This window comes from Aotus nancymaae, unplaced genomic scaffold, assembly GCF_030222135.1.
Source record: "Aotus nancymaae isolate 86718 unplaced genomic scaffold, 86718_ANA_hifiasm-v0.15.2.pri h1tg000059l, whole genome shotgun sequence".
Classification (NCBI taxonomy): Eukaryota; Metazoa; Chordata; class Mammalia; order Primates; family Aotidae; genus Aotus; species Aotus nancymaae.
In genome coordinates this window covers 15,601,188-15,622,760 of record NW_026988473.1, presented here as the reverse complement: position 1 = coordinate 15,622,760, position 21,573 = coordinate 15,601,188, and the positions used below count along the sequence as shown (strand labels likewise).

General features: G+C 51.8%; 1 protein-coding gene across 2 annotated transcripts in view; it reads left to right on the top strand.

Annotated features, from left to right (window-relative positions):
• Positions 1-20,913, top strand: part of CREB3L1 (cAMP responsive element binding protein 3 like 1) — a 45,191-nt gene extending 24,278 nt beyond the window's left edge. Inside the window, exons 3-12 of one of the 2 annotated variants that reach the window (XM_012452465.3) lie at positions 6,210-6,394; positions 9,065-9,143; positions 10,058-10,215; positions 11,402-11,551; positions 11,690-11,748; positions 11,936-12,004; positions 15,511-15,610; positions 16,576-16,702; positions 19,789-20,053; positions 20,273-20,913. In XM_012452465.3, the coding sequence (XP_012307888.1) occupies positions 6,210-6,394; positions 9,065-9,143; positions 10,058-10,215; positions 11,402-11,551; positions 11,690-11,748; positions 11,936-12,004; positions 15,511-15,610; positions 16,576-16,702; positions 19,789-20,053; positions 20,273-20,663 (1,583 nt within the window). In that variant the 3' untranslated portion in view covers positions 20,664-20,913. Of the gene's footprint in view, positions 1-6,209; positions 6,395-9,064; positions 9,144-10,057; positions 10,216-11,401; positions 11,552-11,689; positions 11,749-11,935; positions 12,005-15,510; positions 15,611-16,575; positions 16,703-19,788; positions 20,054-20,235 lie in introns of both variants that reach the window. The other variant, XM_012452466.3, reaches the window with a different exon arrangement.
• Positions 20,914-21,573: the final 660 nt, after the last annotated feature.

The window sequence follows — 21,573 nt, the reverse complement described above, 5'->3', positions numbered from 1 at the left end:
CCAACACTTTGGGAGGCCGAGGCAGGTGGATCACTTGAGGTCAGGAGTTCAAGAACAGCCTGACCAACCTGGCCATTTAGTAGAAACCCTATCTCTACTAAAAAAAAAAACCCAAAAGGTTGGGCACACTGGCTCACGCCTATAATCCCAGCACTTTGGGAGGCCTAGCTGGGTGGATCACCTGAGGTCAGGAGTTCGAGACCAGCCCGGCCAACACATGGTGAAACCCCATCTCTACTAAAAAAATACAAAAACTAGCCAGGCACAGTGGCAGGCACCTGTAATCCCAGCTACTCAGGAGGCTGAGGAAGGAGAATCATTTGAACCCGGGAGGCAGAGGTTGTGGTGAGCCGAGATTGTGCCATTGTACTCCAGCCTGGGCAACAAGAGTGAAACTCTGTCTCAAAAAAAAAACAAAATACAAAAATTAGCCAGGAGTAGTGGTGCACGACTGTAATCCCAGCTACTTAAGAGACTGAGGCACGAGAACTGCTTGAACCTGGGTGGAGGAGGTTGTAGTGAGCCGAGATCACATCACTGCATTCCAGCCTGGGCAACAGAGTGAGACTTCATCTCAAATAACAGTAATAATAACTGGCTGGGCGCAGTTGCTCACGCCTGTAATCTCAGCACTTTGGGAGGCTGAGCCAGGCGGACCACCTGAGGTCAGGAGTTCAAGACCAGCCTGACCAATATGGTGAAACCACGTCTCTACAAAAATACAAAAGTTAGCCTGGCATGATGCCCTCCATCACATGGTGCCTCCATTACATGGTGCCTGTAGTCCCAGCTACTTGGAAGGCTGAGGTGGGAGAATCACTTGAACCCTGGAGGCGGAGGTTGCAGTGAGCCAAGATCACACCATTGCATTCCAACCTGGACAACAGAGCAAAACTCCGTCTCAAAAAAAAAAAAAAAAAAAAAAGGCTGGGTGTGGTGGCTCATGCCTGTAATCCCAGCAGTTTGGGAGTCTGAGGCAGGCAGATCATTTGAGGTCAGGAGTTCAAGACCAGCCTGGTCAACATGATGAAACCCCATCGCTCTTAAATACAAAAATTAGCTGGGGGTAATGGTGGGCACCTGTAATTCTAGCTACTCGGGAGGCCGAGGCAGGAGAATCACTTGAACCCAGGAGGCGGAGGTTACAGTGAGCCGAGATCGCGCCACTGCACTCCAGCTTGGGTGACAGGGTAAGACTCTGACTCAAAAATAATAATAACAATAAACTGTGGACAAGTTACCAAGACTCTAGAACGTCACCACCTCCTCATACTGTGATACCGTCTGAGATGTTATTTGAGAGAGATTCCGGTACCCTCTTTTACTCTGGAAGGTAGCATTCTCTAATCCTCCACTCTCACCTAACTTCATCCTTTAAAGCAAAGGGCACCCTGAGCTCTTCCACTCAGGTAATCAGCACTTAAGACTCACATTGTGCCCCACTTAGAAATGGTCCCTTTGGGCCTTTTCTCAAATACAGGTGGTCCTGGCTCTGTCCCTTTTGGCTGGGTGATAACAGACGTGTCATTTAACCTCTATAATCCTCAGTATCTAGATCTACAAATGCAAATAACAATAAACGTTTCTATAGCACTCTCCAGTGTACAGATTGCCTTCATGTTAATTACCTCAGTCATTTCTTATGACTGACAGGTGAGGTTGGAATCACTTTTATCATAATCCCCATGGAGCCAATAAGAAAACTGAGACGTCACAAAAACTCAGTTGTCTAGGTCACCTGTGGAGACAAAACAGCACGCCCTGATTCTCAACCACACACCCTTGCCGCCACCACATTTGCCAGTCACAAGGGGCAGCCAGGGCTATTGGGCTGGGACGCACAAGGGCATCGGTGTGCATCCCTGCTGGAAATAGATGTTGGAAATAGATGCTTGGTGTTGCAAAAAAAAATTATCACTGAGACAAAGGATTTTTCAGCAACGCAATTTTTACTTCTTGGACTGCCCGAAGGGTATCCTCACTAGCCATCTTGCCTCGAGAGTACAATGAATAAAGGAAAACACACAAATTTATCCCTTACACATTTGGGGTTATTCTTACTGCTGTGTCTCATCTCCATTGGCTGGAGTTAGATCTTACAATTTAAACTAAAACCCAATTGGCTAACAACTTAAAACTTTTCTAAACAGGTAAAAGCAATGTAGAGCTGGGACATGCCTGTGAGCACATCCAGCACAGATACCTTGGTTAAAGTACAAGGACATAGAATGTACTATGTGCCTGTAGGCACGGCATGTCTAACAGCTACATAGGATAGAGCTTAACAAAGTTATTAGCACATTTATTCTTTAACAATAAAGGAAACTTGAAAAAGGAACTTTTCTACTTCCCACAATCCCCGTGTCTCCACCAGCTGCTGGGTGAGCTTGGGCAAATTACTTAACCTCTCTGGGCCTCTGTTTCCTCAATGATAAAATGAAAATAATATATTCCTTGAGCGTTCTGGTCAGGCTTTAAAAAATGTGTGCACAAAGTACCCTGCTAAGTCCGCAGCACATAATGTATGTCGATAATTAGAGGCAGTCAGGTTCAATGACTCACGCCTGTAATCCCAGCACTTTGGGAAGCCAAGGCAGGAGGATTGCTTGAGCCCAGGAGTTCAAGACCAGCCTGGCCAACAGGTGAAACCCTGTCTCTACTAAAAACACAAAAATTAGCTGGGAGTTGGGGCATTCACCTGTAATCCCAGTGATTCAGAAGGCTGAGACAGGAGAATCACTTGAACCTGGGAAGCAGAGGTTGAAGTGAGCCAAGATCACGCCACTGTACTCCAGCCTGGGTGACAGAGTGAGACTCCGTCTCAAAAAATAATAATGATTAATGACTATTTTCATTGTGCATATAAAAGTCCCATGAATACTATGGTGGGCCAGCCTTGGTGAGTCACACCTATAATCCCAGCACTTTGGGAGGCCGAGGCTGGAGGATTGCTTGAGCTGAGGAGTTTGAGACCAGCCTGGGCAACATAACAAAACACCTTCTCTACAAAATTAAAAATTAAAACTTAGCCAAGCATGGTGGCACATGCCTGTAGTCTCAGCTTCCTGAGAGCCTGAGGCAGAAGGATACCTTGAACCCGGGAGATTGAGGCTACAGTGAGCTATGATGGCACCACTGCACTCCAGGTTGGACCCTGTCTTAAAAAAAAAAGACTATGAGTGCTTGGAACAATGAACAGTGTTTTCTTACCTTATTCCTCTTTCCCTCTAAAGAACCACGGTCTTGAGTGAGTTTCTTAACTTTCTCACCTGGTAAATGGGGAGAACAATGGGCCTGCCCCAGAGAGTTGTTGGGAAAAGTAAAGAAGCTCATGTGTGTGGAGGATTTAGAGCTGTGCTCGGCACAAAAAGTGTGAGCTGCGTCTGATGGTCTTTGAGAGTCCCTAGGGGCAAAGACAAACCTTTGTACCTCCCCTGAAACCCCGTGAGGGCAGGGACACCCTCTGGGTTGTTGTTTGTTTGTTTTGAGACAGTCTCTTTTCTGTCACCCAGGCTGGAGTGCAGTGGCGTGATCTTGGCTCACTGCAACCTCCACCTCCCTGGTTCAAGCAGTTCTCCTGCCTCAGCCTCCCGAGTAGTTGGGATTACAGGCGATCGCCACCATGCCCGGCTAATTTTTTTATTTTTAGTAGAGATGGAGTTTCAACATGTTGGCCAGGCTGGTCTCAAGCTCCTGACCTCAGGTGATTCACCCACCTCAGCCTCCCAAAGTGCTGGGTTTACAGGCGTGAGCCACCACTCCCAGCCCCTAAGTCTATTTTTAAAGCAATCTGTCTGTGGGCCCTTTGCAGGGGGCAGCTTCCTGGAGGCCGGTGGCCTGGCCCTGTAATTGGGGAAGATTGTGGGTATTCCTGGAGCCCAAGGGCAGCCTGTGGTCCAGAGCTGGGGCACTCAGGCTCCCAGCAGGGTGGGGCTTGGCCTCCAAGGTAGTCAGTCAGCCACTGCCCCCCTCCCTTGCCACAGCAGGTCCCAAAGTCCAGAGTCCCCTCCAGCCCCCCCTCGGCTGTTGACTCCCCTCCCCTCTCCCCTGTCTTACTGGCTGCTTCAGTGGTGGCCAGGCAGTGGGGTCACCGTGAACAGGGCTGACTTAGGGTGGGGGACTGTGGGCACCCATCAAGAAAAGGGGTGATGCTTGCCAACCCTATTGCCCAGGCGAAACCAGGAGGCCCACTAGGTGGGCAGGAGGTGGGTTCTGGCCTCAGGAAATCTAAGCTTCACCTCTCACTCCTCCCCACCACCGCCTCCCCCCACCCCCCGCATACCCCCAGTCACCAGGTCCTGTGGATGCTTCCTTCTAAATCTGCTCCCTCCTCTCCATCACAACTGCCACTGCCTTTGCTCAGGGCTCCCTTTCTCCCTCCTGGCCAATTTCAACACCTCCTGCAGTTCTCCCTGCCTCCATCTTGCCTGCAGCCAGTCCAGTCCCCACACGAGGGCAGAGTGATCTTTTATCTTTTATTTTTTTAATTGATTTAATTTTAGAGATAGGGTCTCGATCTGTCACCCAGCTGGAGTGCAGTGGTCTGATCATAGTTCACTGCAGCCTTGAAATCCTGGGCTCAAGCGATCCTCCTGCCTCAGCCTCCCAAAACTGGGATTACAGGCACGAGCCACCACGCCCAGCCATAATCTCTTTTAAAATTGCAAACATGGGCCAGGTGCAATGGCTCACGCCTGTAATCCCAACACTTCAGGAGGCTGACGTGGGTGGATCACGAGCTCAGGAGTTCAAGACCAGCCTGGGCAACATCAGGAGACCCCATCTTTAGAAAAAATACAAAAATTAGCTGGGCATGGTGGCACGCACCTGTACTGCCAGCTACTTAGAAGGCTGAGGCAGGAGAATCAATTTAGCCAGGGCTGCAGTGAATCATGATGTCACCACTGCACTCCGTCCTAGGTGACTGAGCGAGAGAGATCCTGTCTCTATTTATTTATTGTTTCTTTTTCTTCTATTTACTCATCTGATAATTTTTTAAAAAAAAATTTTTTTAATTACAAATTTGAGCACGTGCAAAAAAAACATTAGCTTTAGGATAAAGTCACATCTCTGAACTAACCCAGCCTCCAAGGCCAAGCCACCTCCACCGGCCTCTCTGACACCATCGTCCACTCCCCTTCGCATTCCAACTACAATAAACCACATGTGACTCTTGCTAGATCCCCAGCACCTGGCACGGTGCTTAGCAAACGTTTACTGAATAATAATAGTTGTATTAACACTGGCTTGTATTTATTGAACACTTACTCCTTTTTTTTTTTCTCCAAGACAGGGTCTCACTCTGTCTGTCTAGGCTGCAGTGCAGTAGCACAATCTTGACTCACTGCAATCTCCGCCTCCCAAGTGATTCTCTCTCTCTCTCTTTTTTTTTGAGATGGAGTCTCACTCTGTGCCCAGGCTGGAGTGCAGTGGTGTGATCTCGGCTCACTGCAACCTCTGCCCCCTGGGTTCAAGCGATTCTCCTGCCTCAGCCTCCCAAGTAGCTGGGACTACAGTGCCACCACACCTGGCTAATTTATATATTTTTAGTAAAGACATGCATTCACAACGTTGTCCAGGCTGGTCTCGAACTCCTGGGCTCTAGGGATCCTCCTGCCTTGGCCTCTCACAGTGCTGGAATACAGACGTGAGCCACTTCGCCCGGCTGTTCAAGCAGTTCTCCCACCTCAGCCTCCTGAGTAGCTGGGATTATAGGCACACACCACCACATCCAGCTAATTGTGTGTGTGTGTGTGTGTGTGTGTGTGTGTGTTTTCTGTAGAAATGGGATTTCACCATATTTCCCAGGCTGGTCTCAAACTCCTGGGCTCAAGCGATCCACCTGTCTTGGCTTCCCAAAGTGCTGAGACTACAGGAGTGAACCACTGCGCCCAGCCTGAACATTTACTTCTCACCAGCGTTTAAGTATTAACATGCACAGTGTTAAGTGTCTTATATGCATTATACTACTTAAGCCTCAGAACTTCTCTATTAGGTCCTTCCTGTACCTTTTCCTGTTTTACAGATGAGGAAGCTCAGGCTCAGGGAGGTTAAGCAACTAGCCTAAGGTCATACAGCCAATCAAGAGGGCTGTGACTCTGGTATACCCTAACATCTCTCTTCAGTTCAGCCTAGAGCAGCTCCCAGGGGGCAGGCAGGGGGCTGAGGCCTCTGCCCTGGAGTCCCCTGAGCCTTTCCCCTTCCCCTAGATGCGGAGCATGGAGCATGGGCGCTGGGACACAAACTGTGCTCCATCATGGTGAAGCAGGAGCAGAGCCCGGAGCTGCCCGTGGACCCTCTGGCTGCCCCCACTGCCATGGCTGCTGCGGCCACCATGGCCACCACCCCGCTGCTGGGCCTCAGCCCCCTGTCCAGGCTGCCCATCCCCCACCAGGTGAGCCTGAGGATGGTGTGTAAGGGCCGAGGGAGGGACAAGGGCTGGTGGGTCTGTGGGAAGAGGTGTTCAAAGCCTGGGACTCTGTGAATGGGAAGGCATGAGTCTCAGGGCTGAGGCTGGGAAGCCCCAGCCCAGGCCTCCACCTGCCCCGCTGGCCACCCTTTCAGCATCCTACAGTGGGCCCAAGCCACAGCCCCCTTGGAGTAACTGAGGCCCTCGCCTGTGCAGAAGAAGACAGCTTGCAGGTCCCCAGGCAGGGCTGGCGTCAGTTGTGCAGTCCAGGGTCTCAGATGTGGAGACAGCCCAGGCCACTGACTTTGCTCAAAGCTTCAGGATTTTAAAAAAAGAAAGAAAGACTAAATTGGACGTACAAAAAAGTGTACTATATTTCAATCGTTTACATTTATGAGATTAGTGTGTATATATACATAAATGTGTGTGTGTATGTGTGTGTGTGTATATATATATGTTGTTTTTTTTTTTTTTTTGAGACGGAGTTTTGCTCTTGTTACCCAGACTGGAGTGCAATGGCGCGATCTCGGCTCACTGCAACCTCCATCTCCTGGGTTTAAGCGATTCCCCTGCCTCACCCTCCAGAGTAGCTGGGACTTACAAGCACACACCACCACGCCCATCTAATTTTTTGTATTTTAGTAGAGACGAGGGTTTCACCGTGCTGGCCAGGATGGTGTGGATCTCCTGACCTCATGATCTGCCTGCCTCGGCCTCCCAAAGTGCTGGGATTACAGGCGTGAGCCACCGCGCCCGGCCAAGATTAGTATTTTTAACCCACACTCTCAGGCCGAAGTCCCCCCTTCACGAATGTGTAGATGACAGGATTCAGCTATAAACCCAACACCCCTCTGGGAAAGTGAGACCCAGAACCCTGGCTCCTAGCAGAGGCCCTGCCTGAGTCCCAGCTCGGTGCCTCATTTGTGTTCTGGGCCCGTTGCACGTCCTCCTTCTCTGTAAAATGGGCTCATGAACCCTGTAAGGTGCTTCTAGCCCTAGGATTCCACGGGATGAGCAGTGTCTTAAAATCCCTAGATGGGAGCATGGCTGGCCCTGCCCCCTGCTGGCCACACAGCTCACTCGTTCAAACTGTACTGGCCGAAGGCAAGAAAGTCCAGCCCCTCCCTGCACCACCACAGACTCACTGGATCAGGGGTTGGTGGCAAATACGAAGGATCTTTCAAGACCATCCCCAAGACTGGCTCTGGGACTCCTCAGGCCTCGCCAAAGCAGGAAAGGACTGAGTCACAGCAGTAGCAGCCAGGGGCGAGGAGGCTTCAGAAAGGGAAACTGAGGTTCAAGGGGTTAAGCAATTTACCCAAAATCATGCAGTTAAAAGCAACTGACCTGCCTCCCAAATTCGGCCTGCCAGACCCTGAAGCCCATGCAAGTGAGGTCAGAATCGCTAGCGGAAGGCACAGGAGCTGCTGGCATAGTCAACAGTGAGCTCTCTGCACTGCAGTCCCCTATCTGTCACTCAAGGGCTGAGCTGGGATGTAGACCAAGGAATCTCCAAGGTCCTTGTCAACTTGAACCTTCTGAGATTCTTACTCATCAGGCTACACGCTGGATTCTGCATCCCACCCACAATATCATGATCTTCTCTCTGGGGCTGCAGCCCAGGGCCCAGGGGGAGAGGGGGGCCTGAAATCCAGCCCCCTACACCATGCCTTCCTCAAAGAGAACACCACTTACATACATGTCGGTAGTCACGTGTACAAAGCCATGCATGTTCTTAAAGTCCTTTCTGGAACAACAAGTCAGAATATAAATAAAGAGAAATGCATGTTTAAAATGTCCATCTGAGGCTGGGCACGGTGGCTCATGCCTGTAATCCCAGCACTTTGGGAGGCTGAGGTAGGCAGATCATGAGGTCAGAAGTTCAAGACCAGCCTGACCAACATGGTGAAACCCCGTCTCTACTAAAAATACAAAAAATTAGCCAGGCATGGTGGCAGGCACCTGTAATCCCAGCTTCTCAGGAATCTGAGGCAGGAGAATCACTTGAACCAAGGAGGTGGAGATTGCAGTGAGCCAAGACCGTACCACTGCCCTCCAGCCTGAGTGACAGAATGAGACTCCATCTCAAAAAAGAAAAAAATGTCCATCTGATTCTATCAGGCCCTTGCTTCAAACCCATTAGGAGCTCTCATTGCTTCATACTTCTTTGTCTGGATTCTACTTCTATTTATACCCCAGGACTCATTTCAGACTTTGACTTCTCAGGGAGCTTTCTCGGAGCCCCCAGCCAATCAATGCCTCCTTCTTCTGTACTATTCCTACGAGTCATTGAACAGCTACACTGTTCCAGACATTACCTCTTGTTCTTGTCCTCATGGCAACCTGCATACCAAAGCCTATGTGGCCTTCACAGCTGGTGTGGAAGGTGGCCCTACCCTCGGAGGCTCCCCTTCTCTGAGCTTAAGGTGTGAACTACACTACTTGGCCATCAATCCTTTCTCTTCGGTGTGACTTGGCTTCTCTAAGCTCAAGAACTCGCCTCTATTCCCTTGAAGCTGTGCCCAGAACTCCAAGCCCAGTCACTTCCCCAACTGTGCAGAGTAGACCAGCAGCCTTAGGGAGGATGTGGTTAGAATGACATGGTGGGGACAGACGCAGGGGCAGCTAACGGAGCTGGGTTTGTCTGTTCCTCAGGCCCCGGGAGAGATGACTCAGCTGCCAGTGATCAAGGCAGAGCCTCCAGAGGTGAACCAGTTCCTCAAAGTGACACCAGGTAGGTGTGTCCAGGGGAAGGGCTCTCTTCCCCTCCAGTCTTGGGCAGACAGCATCCCTACTCCCTTGGTTCAACCCACCCCTGTCTCTTGACAACTCCTCCCCCAGAATATCCTCTCCACCCTTCCCTACCCACTCCCCCTCCACCCCTCCATCCATGCCCACTCTTCATATCCAGTCCTCTTCTTTTTTTTTTTTTGAGACCAAGTCTCTCTCTTTCGCCCATGCTGGAGTGCAGTGGCACAATCTTGGCTCACTGCAACCTGCAACCTCCGCCTCCCAGGTTCAAGCAATTGTCTCAGCCTCCTGAGTAGCTGGGATTACAGGCGCCTGCCACCATGTCCAGCTGATTTTTGTATTTTTAGTAGAGACAGGGTTTTGCCATATTGGTCAGGCTGGTCTCGAACTCCTGACCTCATGATCCACCTACCTTGGCCTCCCAAAGTGCTGGGACTACAGGCATGAGCCACTGCACCTGGCCTTCATCCAGTCCTCTTCTTGCCCAATCTACTGCTGCCATTGCTCCTGCTTGCCCAGCCTCACCCTATGAGAGAGAGGCCCCAGTCACCTTCTGGGGTTGCTGAGCTTAAAGCTCTGAACTCTGTGAAGTCAGGGGTCAGGGAGGACCTCCCAAGAATTCAGCTTCTATGATGTCTATGCTAAGGGTGAACCTTAAAGGAGCTGGGTCTCTGTGGTGTCAGATGAGGCAGCACCCAGGAATTGGCTATCCAGATGTCAACTGTCTTTCTGCCACTGCAGAGGGCCTTCTGATGTCACAGCTGAGGCCCAGGGTCTGACGGTCCGTTTCCCACAATGTCAGAGCTGGTGTAGGCCCATGCTCAGCTGAACTCATGATGATGTCGGAGCAGAGCTGGGGTGCAATGTTGCTAACCCGGTTTCCCCTGCTCTCCCCAGAGGACCTGGTGCAGATGCCTCCGACGCCCCCCAGCAGCCACGGCAGCGACAGCGACGGCTCCCAGAGTCCCCACTCTCTGCCCCCTTCCAGCCCTGTCCGGCCTATGGCGCGCTCCTCCACAGCCATCTCCACCTCCCCACTCCTCACTGCCCCGCACGTAAGGAGCTACGGGTGGGCTGATCCCTGAAGTGAGAAATTGAATACATCCACCTGAGCGCACTGGCCAGTGGGGAGGGTTGGGAGCCCTGAGACTGATCCCCACCCTCCTCACAATTCTGAGGGATGCCTGCCTTGCAGATGGGAATTCAAATCCCTTTTTGTTGTTGTTGTTTTTTGGGGTTTTTTTTTTAGTCTCACTCTGTTGCCCAGGCTGGAGTGCAGTGGCTCAATCTCGACTCACTGCAACATCTGCCTCCCAGGTTCAAGCAATTCTCCTGCCTCAGCCTCCTGAGTAGCTGGGATTACAGGCACTTGCTACCACGCCCGGCTAATTTTTTTCTTTTCTTTCTTTTTTTTTTTTTTTTTTTCAAAGACAGAGCCTCGCTCTGTTGCCCAGGCTGAAGTGCAGTGGCACCATCTCAGATTACTGCAACCTCCACCTCCCGGGTTCAAACAATTCTCCTGCCTCAGCCTCCCGAGTAGCTGAGACTACAGGTGTGCACCACGACACCTAGCTAATTTTTGTATTTTTAGTAGAGGCAAGGTTTCACGATGTTGGCCAGGATAGTCGCAATCTCGTGACCTTGTGATCCGCCCTCCTCGGCCTCCCAAAGTACTGGGATTACAGGTGTGACTCACCGCGCCCGGCTGGGAGTTTGAATCCTTTTACCCTGCCTCATGGTGAACAGGAGACTGTTGCAGAGCCAGGACTAGAACTTGACATTCCTGACCTCCAAGGAATGACCCAGGCTGCCTCCAAGGAACACTGTATGAGGAGCAGTTCCCTGATGGTCGAGAATCCCCAGGGAACATGGAGCTAGGCCCTGAGCCCTGAGATGGGTGTGGAGTCTTCCAAGCCAAGATTGTAGGGAGGGGTCTGAGGGAGATGCTCTTTGGAGCACCCCAAACAAGTGAGCTTTGAGGCTGTGGTCTCAGGGATGGGATCCAGGACCGCCCCCCCACCCCAACAATGCACTGAGTGCCTAACACCTGCGCTTTCAGCGCCGTCCTGGCACCTGACACGTGTTACTGAATTTCACCCAGATCCACCCCCTTTTCAGATGAGGAAACTGAGACGCAGCGAGTTGTGTGCCTTGCCTGGGTCATATAGATAGTACATGGCAGAGCTTGAATTTGAACCCAGGGCTGCCTGGCTCCTAACTACCACGTCCTACTTCCTACAGAAACTACAGGGGACCTCAGGGCCACTGCTCCTGACTGAGGAGGAGAAGCGGACCCTGATTGCTGAGGGCTACCCCATCCCCACAAAACTCCCCCTCACCAAAGCTGAGGAGAAGGCCTTGAAGAGAGTCCGGAGGAAAATCAAGAACAAGGTAAAGCCGGCCGCCCCGGGGCTTTGAGGGGCTTCCTTGGTGGGTGGGCTTCCCTGGCACACCAGCTCTGAAATTGTGGGGGCCCAGGAAGTGTCTATGTGGCAGTGCTAACCCTTGTTTTCGGGGCTCCCACTCTAGATCTCAGCCCAGGAGAGCCGTCGTAAGAAGAAGGAGTATGTGGAGTGTCTAGAAAAGAAGTAAGGGGCTTGGGAGAGGTGGGGGGGTCCACGTGCCACTCCCTCGCCTGACCTGCCCTCTCAGGCCCTCTCTGATGGGGCAGCAGAGGCAGGAGGCATGGGGGCACATGATGGTGGGGGGCTAGGCTGAGGGGCTGTTGTGAGTCTGGGGACTGCCCCTGAGCCTCTGCCTGCTTGGCCCCTACAGGGTGGAGACATTTACATCAGAGAACAATGAACTGTGGAAGAAGGTGGAGACCCTGGAGAATGCCAACAGGTGGGTGGCGCCTTCTGCATCCCACCTGGCCTCCTGCTCCTCTGCAACCCACGCCTGGCTGTGCATAGCTCTGGGAGACTGGAGAGAGGAGAGAGAACTAAGTTTAGGATGACAGGGACCTCAGAAACACGCCCTATAGCCTTGGGCCACTTACATCCTGCCCCTCCCTGTGTTCCCATTTTTCTTCACCTACTAGACACCTGGCAGGGCTGCTGAGTTGCTTAAGTGAGCAGATGTTTTCAAAGTGTGGTCCTCAGACCGGCAACAATCCCCAGGAATTGTTAGAAATGCTTATTCTCCGGCCCCATGCCAGGTCTACTGCGTCAGAAGCTCCAGGGCCAGGGCCCAGAACTGTGTTAATAAGCCCTCCAGGGAATTCAGATGCACCCTCAAGTCTGAGAACCACTCATGGAGATCCTTGTTACTCAAAGCCAGTTGCCCGGGACAGGCAACATCAGCATCACCTGGGAGCTTGTTAGAAATGCAGGCCAGGCGCAGTGACTCACGCCTGTAATCCCAGCACTTTGGGAGGATGAGGCAGGCAGATCATTTCAGGTCAGGAGTTCGAGACCAGCCTGACCAACATGGTGAAACCCCGTCTCTACTAAAAATAAAAAAAAATTAGCTGGGCGTGGTGGTGGGCACCTGTACTCCCAGCTACTCGAGAGGCTGAGGCAGGAGAATCACTTGAACCAGGAGGTGGGGGTTGCAGTGAGCCGAGATTGTGCCACTGCACTCCAGGCTGGGCCAGACTCCGTTTCAAAAAAAAAAAAAATGCAGAATTTCAGAACTCTCTCCAGACTTACTGAGCTAGAAACTGCATGTTCACAAGATCCTTAGGTGATTCATGGGCACTACGAAGTTTGAGAAACAGGAGTGTAGAGACAGCAGCGCAGTGTCTGGCCGGTAGCAGCCACGTAAAGTCACAACTCTGGGTTCTTGCCCTGCTCTGCCATTTTTGCGACTCTGTGGAGAAATTGTTAAACATCTCTGGGCCCCTGTTTCTTTGTCTAAATGGGATGATAGAAACATTATCTCACAGGGCCAGGCACAGGCACAGCGGATCACACCTGTAATCCCAGCACTTTGGGAGACCGGGGTAGGTGGATTGCTTGAGATCGGAAGTTCAAGACCAGCCTGGACAACATGGCAAAACCCTATCTCTACTAAAAATACAAAAATTAGCCAGGTGTGGTGGTGCACACCTGTAATATCAGCTACTCAGGAGGTTGAGGCAGGAGACTTGCTAGAACCCAGGAGGCGAAGGTTACAGTGAGCTGAGATCACCCCAATGCACTCCAGCCTGGCTGGCAGAGTGAGACTCTGTCTCAAAAAAAAAAAAGAAAGTAAGAAAGAAACATTATCTCATAGGATTGATAAGAGATCATGCAAGTAAAGGACCCAGCCTGATGCTTGGTATTTAGGAATGCGCAATTCATGTTAGCTTTTATTCTTCTTTTTTTATTCTTCATTTTTTAATTTATTTTCTTGAGACAGGGTCTGGCTCTGTTGCCCACGCTGGAGCGTAATGAGGCGATCATAGCTCACTGCAGCCTGATCTCCTGATTCTCCCCACTTAGCCTCTTAAGTAGCTGGGACCACAGGTGCACACCACCATCCCTGGCTAATTTTTTTTAAGTATTTTGTAGAGACAGGGTCTTGCTATATTGCCCAGGCTGGTCTCAAACTCCTAGGTTCAAGCATACCTCCTGCTTTGGCTCCCAAAGTGCTGGGATTATAGGCATAAGATACTGCACCTGGCCTTCTTGCATTATTTTGTTTTATTTATTTATTTATTTATTTTTGAGTCTTGCTCTGCTACCCAGGCTGCAGTGGCACAGTCTCGGCTCACTGCAACCTCTGCCTCTTGGATTCAAGCGATTCTTGTGCCTCAGCCTCCCAAATGGCTGGGATTACAGACCTGTACCACCATGCCTGGCTAATTTTTTTATTTTTAGTAGAAACAGCGTTTCGCTATGTTGGCCAGGCTGGTCTTGAACTCTTGACCTCATGTAATCCTCCTGCCTCGACCTCCCAAAGTGCTGGGATTACAGGCATGAGCCATTATTTTTTATTCCAAATTTCTGATAGTGCCCAGCCATGAGCCTCTGGTAGGTCTTTAATAATTATTTTCTGAGATCAATTACAATAACCTAGACAACAGCCTGGTATGCAGCAGGTGCTCAACACAAGACTTTTTCCTTCTTTCCTTCCTTCTCCCCCAGCTTCTCCAGCGGGATCCAGCCGCTCCTCTGTTCCCTGATTGGCCTGGAGAATCCCGCCTCACCCTTCCACCCCTCTGTCTCTGGCTGGGGTTCCTTTCTGGCCCAGAGTAGGTCCAGGCCCTTGGAGCTATTTCGCCACCTGCTGTACATTGTGGGAACTGCAACTCCCACGTGCCAGGTTGGGTGGAGAGAGATTAATTTGCTCACTAAGCCTGTGCTGAACACGTTCTCTGTGCACCCAGAAGATTCCATGCTCAGTGGGACCCAGTCCTCACCCTCAGGGAGCCCACAGTTAGTGAAGGAGACTGACATGGAAATCTGTAAATAAACAAAGGGCTGTGATAAAAGCAAACACAGCAACAAAACTAACAAAAACAGCCAGGTGCGGTGGCTCACGCCACCATCCCAGCACTTTGGGAGGCTGAGGCGGGTGGATCACAAGGTCAAGAGATCGAGACCATCCTGGTCAACATGGTGAAACCCCGTCTCTACTAAAAATACAAAAAATTAGCTGGGCATGGTGGCGCGTGCCTGTAATCCCAGCTACTCAGGAGGCTGAGGCAGGAGAATTGCCTGAACCCAGGAGGCTGAGGTTGCGGTGAGCCGAGATCACACCACTGCACTCCAGCCTGGGTGACAAGAGCGAAACTCTGTCTTAAAAAAAAAAAAAAAAAAAGTACAAAAAGTTAACCGGGCGTGGTGGCAGATGCCTGTAATCTCAGCTACTTGGGAGGCTGAGGCAGGAGAATCACTTGAAACTGGGAGGCAGAGGTTGCAGTGAGCTGAGATCACACCCCTGCACTCCAGCCTGGGTGACAGAGCAAGACTCTGTCTCAATACAAAACAAAGCACCTAACACTAACAATAGCTACCATTTACTAGACACTCACTCCATACCAGGCACTGTTCCAAACAGGTCCTTCTTATCAGTTCAGGGTGCTGGGGGGTGCCAGGGAGGGAAGGTCAAGGTACCTGTGGCTGGGAGCAGTTAAGCAATAGAAGGCTGGCCTCTGCGCAGCTGGGAACGGGTCTTCCCTCCTCCAACTCCCTCGGCCGGGAGCATCACAGGGCAGCCCTGAGCTTCCACAGGGCAACCCAGCCAGTCACCATGAGGCAGGCCACTCCACGGAGGAGCCACACAGGAGGTGACTTTTCCTATCTTGACTGAGACGGGCACCTGGTGTGGAGGCCAAGTCTCGAGCCAGCCCCCTAGGAGAGCTCCAGGAGGCAGAGATGCCTGCGGGGTCAGAGCCTGCCAGCTGACCACTGTGCCCTCCTCAGGACCCTGCTCCAGCAGCTGCAGAAACTCCAGACTCTGGTCACCAACAAGATCTCCAGACCTTACAAGATGGCCGCCACCCAGACTGGGACCTGCCTCATGGTAGGTGTGGCCCCCTCCACCACAGGCCCACAGGAGTAGCGTTCTTCCCAAAGCTGGCTTTTTCCAGGGGTGGGCAGAGCTCTGAGGATTGGTAACATCATGGGCGGCGTCACCAGGGTGCACCGTCCTGGTGCCTGGTGGGTGGTTCTAGCCGGCCCCAGCCTCCTTCCCCAAGCCCATGGCGCCTTCTGTCTCACACCTGTCCCCGACTCGTCAACACAATGTAGATGTGTAGGTGACTCCAGTGGCCCCAGCTAGGGGACAGCTGGGCAGGTTCCTTGAGGAGGCGGCTTCTATAGGCACTGTGCAGGGAAGGGCTTGGGGAGACTCAGGGAAGAATGGACCTGGTTCCTTCTGGAACTGATGGCTGTGAAAAGGTCAAGGAAACCCCTGGAAACCTGGAAGGGCTCCCAGGGTGTGCTTCAGACCTCTTCTAGTCCCTCTTCCATCCTCTTCTGGAAATGGCCAGCCTCTTGCCTCCTGGCTCTGCCCGCCCCAGCCCTCCGAGACCCTGGAGCTGTCGGGTGGCAGAGCCAGACTAGGGGAAGAGGTATGTGGGCTCCCTGGCTCTTAGCACCTCCCACTAGCCAGGCTTTCCTGAATTCTGCTGAGAATGTGATGTGCTGGTGTGTCCCCCTCCCTCAACCCAGCCCCAAGCCCCACCTGCACCTGTCCCTTCCTTCCTGACTCCTCTACCCCATAGGGTGACTCCACGCTGTCCACTTCCCTCCTGCTTCTAACACTGCCTGTGGCAACCCCCCTACAATGGCTGGGATGGCCTGAGCGGCCCCTCCCTTCCCCAGAGAGGATAGAAGACCCCACATGTAGGAGAGAGTGGTTGGCTGTAGGAGCTATTTCCTTGGGAAAATGCTGAGACTTTTGTTGGTTTGGGAGAGAAGGGGTGGGTGGTCAGGGCCACAGCTCTCCTTGCCCCAGATCTGATGCCACTCTCTCTTTGCTACCAGGTGGCAGCCTTGTGCTTTGTTCTGGTGCTGGGCTCCCTCGTGCCCTGCCTTCCCGAGTTCTCCTCCGGCTCCCAGACTGTGAAGGAAGACCCCATGGCCGCTGACAGCATCTACACGGCCAGCCAGAGTGAGTGCCCTCCTGTCCCACCAGCTCCCTAGGCTGGGGCTGCCCTGCCAGACAAAAAAGAGAAGCCAAGTGTGGGTCAGCATTATCTCATTCTGCCTCCTCATTTTCCAGATGGGGAAACTGAGGCCCAAAGAGAGTCTATGCTTTGCTCAATGTTTGTGGTAGAATTGGGACTAAAATACAGAGCTCCCGATGCCCAGCCTAGCTCCCAGAGAGCTTCAGGAGTGGCTTGCAGGAGGTGGGCTTAGAGGATAACAGGAATGTTCCAGCCCCAGGTCCCATGCATTATGGTCAGTGTTTATGGGGCATCTGTTAAGCACCATCAGTATCTCATGATAGGTACAGCAAGTGAGTTTCAGCTCAAAGGTCATTTCCAATAAGGTGGTGGTAGCTGCTTGAAACACTGTGTTAAGAAGAACCCTGACCCAGGCACGGTGGCTCATGCCTATAATCCCAGCACTTTGGGAGGCTAAGGCAGGTGGATCAGCTGAGGTCAGGACTTCAAAACCAGCTTGGCCAACATGGTGAAACTCTGTCTCTACTAAAAATACAAAAATTAGCTGGGTATGGTGGTACATGCCTATAGTCCTGGCTACTTGGGAGGCTGAGACAGGAGAATCGCTTGAACCCTGGAGGCAGAGGTTGCAGTGAGCCAATATCACACCACTGTACTCCAGCCTGGATGATAGAGTGAGACTCTGTCTCAAAAAAAAGAAAGACTCTGAGGCACTATTCAGAATCAACAGGAAGGAGTGTCATGATCCATTGATAATGTCTACCATGGACAGAGGAAGGGTACTGGTGGTGTGGGTTCAGATATCTACCATTTTTACAGGGGATAGTGAAGTATAGTGGTTAGGAGCATGGAGATAGCAATTCCGTCATAACTGGCACTGCCACTTGCTAACTGTGTGACCTGGGGCATATGTCTTAAGCTCCCTAAGCTTTCATTTCTTCATCTAGAAAATGGGAGTGGCAATTCTGCACTTACTGAGCCATGGCTGTGAGACAGTGCATGAAACAGCACAGTGTCTGTGCTTATGAAATGATCAAATTCAGTCTTTTTGGGAAGAGCTCACGGAGGAGAAAAGAGCTACATTATAGTAGCTGGCAAAGGGAGAACTGGGGTAGGGCCTAGCAAAGAAGAATGTGGATTTCAGAGGGAGAGGATCCTTCAGATGGACCAGCAGAGGAACTTCCTGGCAGTCCCTCATCAATTACCAGTCACTTACCAAGAATCATGTATCTGGCAGGGCAGGAGGAGGAAGAGGAAACAGATGAGAGGTCAGAGGAGGAAAGATTAAGGAGTGAGTTTCAAGAAGGAGGGATATAGCAAGGAGAATGAGCTAGACATCGAGGGCCTTGAGGGGAGGAAGCTGGTGTGGGGAGGGTTAGGGGAAGAGGAAGCAGAGGTGGGGAGAGTGAAAGCCCCTCCCCGGACACGTGCAGCCTGAGGAGGAGAGAACAGGATGGTTGCTAAAGGCAGGTGGGCAGCAGCGACGCAAGGTCTGGGAAGCAAGGTCTTGGGAGCCATGTGTCTGCTTTTCCAAGGTCACAGAAGCCACTGGAGAGAAAGGAATGGAAAGAGAGCTGGGGTTGATGGAGGAAGCCACAGCTAGAGGAGGGAATGAATGAGCCCCTTGGAGGGAAGGCACTGGGTTTTAGGCCCAACACCTGAGCTGGGCAGAGAGGAGGACACATCCCAGCAGGCAGATGGCTTTGGAACAGGCTGGTTTGCAGAACTGGTGCATTGCACAGTTCCAGGGGCCACCGTTCACACAGACTGTGAGGACATGGCTGCAGAGACACAGAGGTGGCAGATCCTAGCGCCAGGCAGGCCTGGGTTCGCATCCACCCTTCAGGGAGGACAACTTCCCTGAGTGCCTGGAAATTCAGCTGCCTGCTCGGGGAAGAGGGGCTAAAGAGACCTCATTCCCTAGAGTTTCTGTCAGATTTTAACCACTCGACATAGGTCTATGGGTCTTGCATAATGCCTAGCAAATGTTGGGTGTCCAACAAATGTTTGTCTTCCTTCTCCGAAGGGCAAACTAGGACTTAGAATGGGGAAGAGACTTATTTCAAGTCTCACAGAAAGTAAGTGGTGGACTGGCCGGGTGCAGTGGCTCACTCCTGTGATCCCAGCACTTCGGGAGGCCAAGGTGGGTGGATCACTTGAGGTCTCCTGACCAACATGGTCAACATGGTGAAACCCCATCTCTACTAAAAATACAAAAAGTAGGGCCACGCGCAGTGGCTCTCACCTTGTAATCCCAGCACTTTGGGAGGCCGAGGTGGGCAGATCATGAGGTCAAGAGATTGAGACCATCCTGACCAACATGGTGAAACCTCATCTCTACTGAAAAATACAAAAAGTAAAAATTAACCAGGCATGGTGGTGTGCGCTTGTAAGTCCCAGCTACTCAGGAGGCTGAGGCAGAAGAATCACTTGAACCAGGAGGCAGAGGTTGCAGTGAGCCGAGATTGCGCCACTGCACTCCAGCCTGGTGTCAGAGCAAGACTCCATCTCAAAAAAAAAAAAAAGTACAAAAAGTAGCCAGGTATGGTGGCACACACCTGTAGTTCCAGCTACTCAGGAGGCTGAGGCAGGAGAATTGCTTGAACGCAGGAGGCGGAGGTTGTGGTGAGCCGAGATCACGCTACTGCACTCCAGACTGGGCAACAAGAGTGAAACTTCGTCTCAATAAATAAATAAATAGAAAGAGGTAGAGCAAGTAAGTGATGGAGGTTAGAACACAGCTCCCAGATCCCCAAACTCAGTACCCTCTGCTTAGGAAGAGGTGACTTTTCTGAGTATTTCCTGGACACAGTTTCAATCACTTCCTCTCTATTGCATTTCAACCTCTCATCTGCATGAGGTTGGTCCTAGCATCTCTATTTTAGAGGTGAGTGCACTAAGGCTCAGAAAGTTTAAAGCAAAGTGTGTGACTTACCTGAGGTCACACATCCGGGAAGTGTCACAGCTGGGACTCAGATCCAGGGCCTGCATTCTTAACCCTAGGCCATGAATATAGCCAGGATGACGAGGGAGTCTAGGGCGCACGGCTCATCCTACACTCCCTCTCCAGTGCCTTCCCGAAGCCTCCTGTTCTACGATGACGGGGCGGGCTCGTGGGAAGATGGCCGCAGCACCCTGCTGCCCATGGAACCCCCAGATGGCTGGGAAATCAACCCCGGGGGGCCAGCGGAGCAGCGGCCCCAGGACCACCTGCAGCATGATCACCTGGACAGCACCCACGAGACCACCAAGTACCTGAGTGAGGCCTGGCCCAAAGACGCTGGAAACGGCACCAACCCCGACTTCTCCCACTCCAAGGAGTGGTTCCACGACAGGTGGGTGGGTGGCCCCTTGCCCTCCTGAGGTCTCAAGCTCCCCCTGCCTCCTGCCCACCCTTGGTACCCACAACAGCCACACCCTCCCAAGGCCCCATCCCTGCTGGGCCCAGATCCAGCTTGCAGAGAGTCAGAGGGTTCCTGCTGGACAGAGTCATCCCTGGCCTCTCTTCTCTCTCCAGGGATCTGGGCCCCAACACCACCATCAAACTCTCCTAGGCCACGGCAAGACCCAGGACATAGGACGCACCCCCGGCACCCAGAAGAGGAGTTCTCGCTCACTACCCCGGATCCGCCTTGTGCCCCTACCTCCTGGAGCTTCCCCCTCCAGGAGAAAAGGCTCCACTTCCCAGCCCTTCCTTCCCCTGACATTTGGACTCTTCCCTTGGGCCTACCACTCTGTTCTCATTCTCCTTCCCACCACCATCCATCCGTCCTTCTCAGACAAACCACTCACTGGCCACCCCTCCTCCTCTCTCATATGCCCAACACGACCACTGCCTCCCTGCCCCCACACCTGCACCCAGACAGACACATCAACTCGCCCCACTCACAGACACCCCCACCCCACCCCCACTGTACAGAGACCAAGAACAGAAATTGTTTGTAAATAATGAACCTTATTTTTTATTATTGCCGATCCCCTAAGATATTGTATTTTACAAATCTCCCTCCTCCCTTTGCCCCTCCCTTGTTTTATATTTTATGAAGTTAGTGCGGGCTTTGCTGTTTCCTGGCCCAGGAAAGAGGGACTCCCCCTCCTCGCCTGGCACCCCCCTGCCGCTGCCCAAGCCGCTGGGCCTTTTTAATTGCAAACTGCTCTCTTCATCAGCTCAGCACACGCTTTAAGAAAGCAAAACTAAAAAAAAAAAAAAAAAGATGCAGCATCAACTCCTGACTTTGTGCCTTTCTTAATTGGAGGGAAGGGAAAGTAGAGCCAAAGGGCAGGGGACTGAAAGGGAATCTTGAGTTTATATTCCTGGCAGGCAGTGTGGGGTTATAGGAGTGTGAGAGGCATTTCTTTTTTTTTTTTTTTTTTTTTTTTTGAGACAGAGTTTCTCTCTTGTTACCCAGGCTGGAGTGCAATGGCGCAATCTCGGCTCACCGCAACCTCCGTCTCCTGGGTTCAAGCAATTCTCCTGCCTCAGCCTCCCGAGTAGCTGGGATTACAGGCACGCGCCACCATGCCCAGCTAATTTTTTGTATTTTTAGTAGAGACGGGGTTTCACCATGTTGACCAGGATGGTCTCGATCTCTTGACCTCGTGATCCACCCGTCTCGGCCTCCTAAAGTGCTGGGATTATAGGCGTGAGCCACCGCACCCGGCCGGCATTTCTTTCTTTTTTTTTTTTTTGTAGAGATAGGGTCTCACTATAATGCCCAGACTGGTCTCAAACTCCTGGGCTCAAGCAATTCTCCTACCATGGCCTCCCAAAGTGCTAGGATTACAGGCGTGAGCCACCACGCCAACCTGTTCACTGTTTATTTTCCAATGTTTTGTTGACATCTTTGATTTGTCA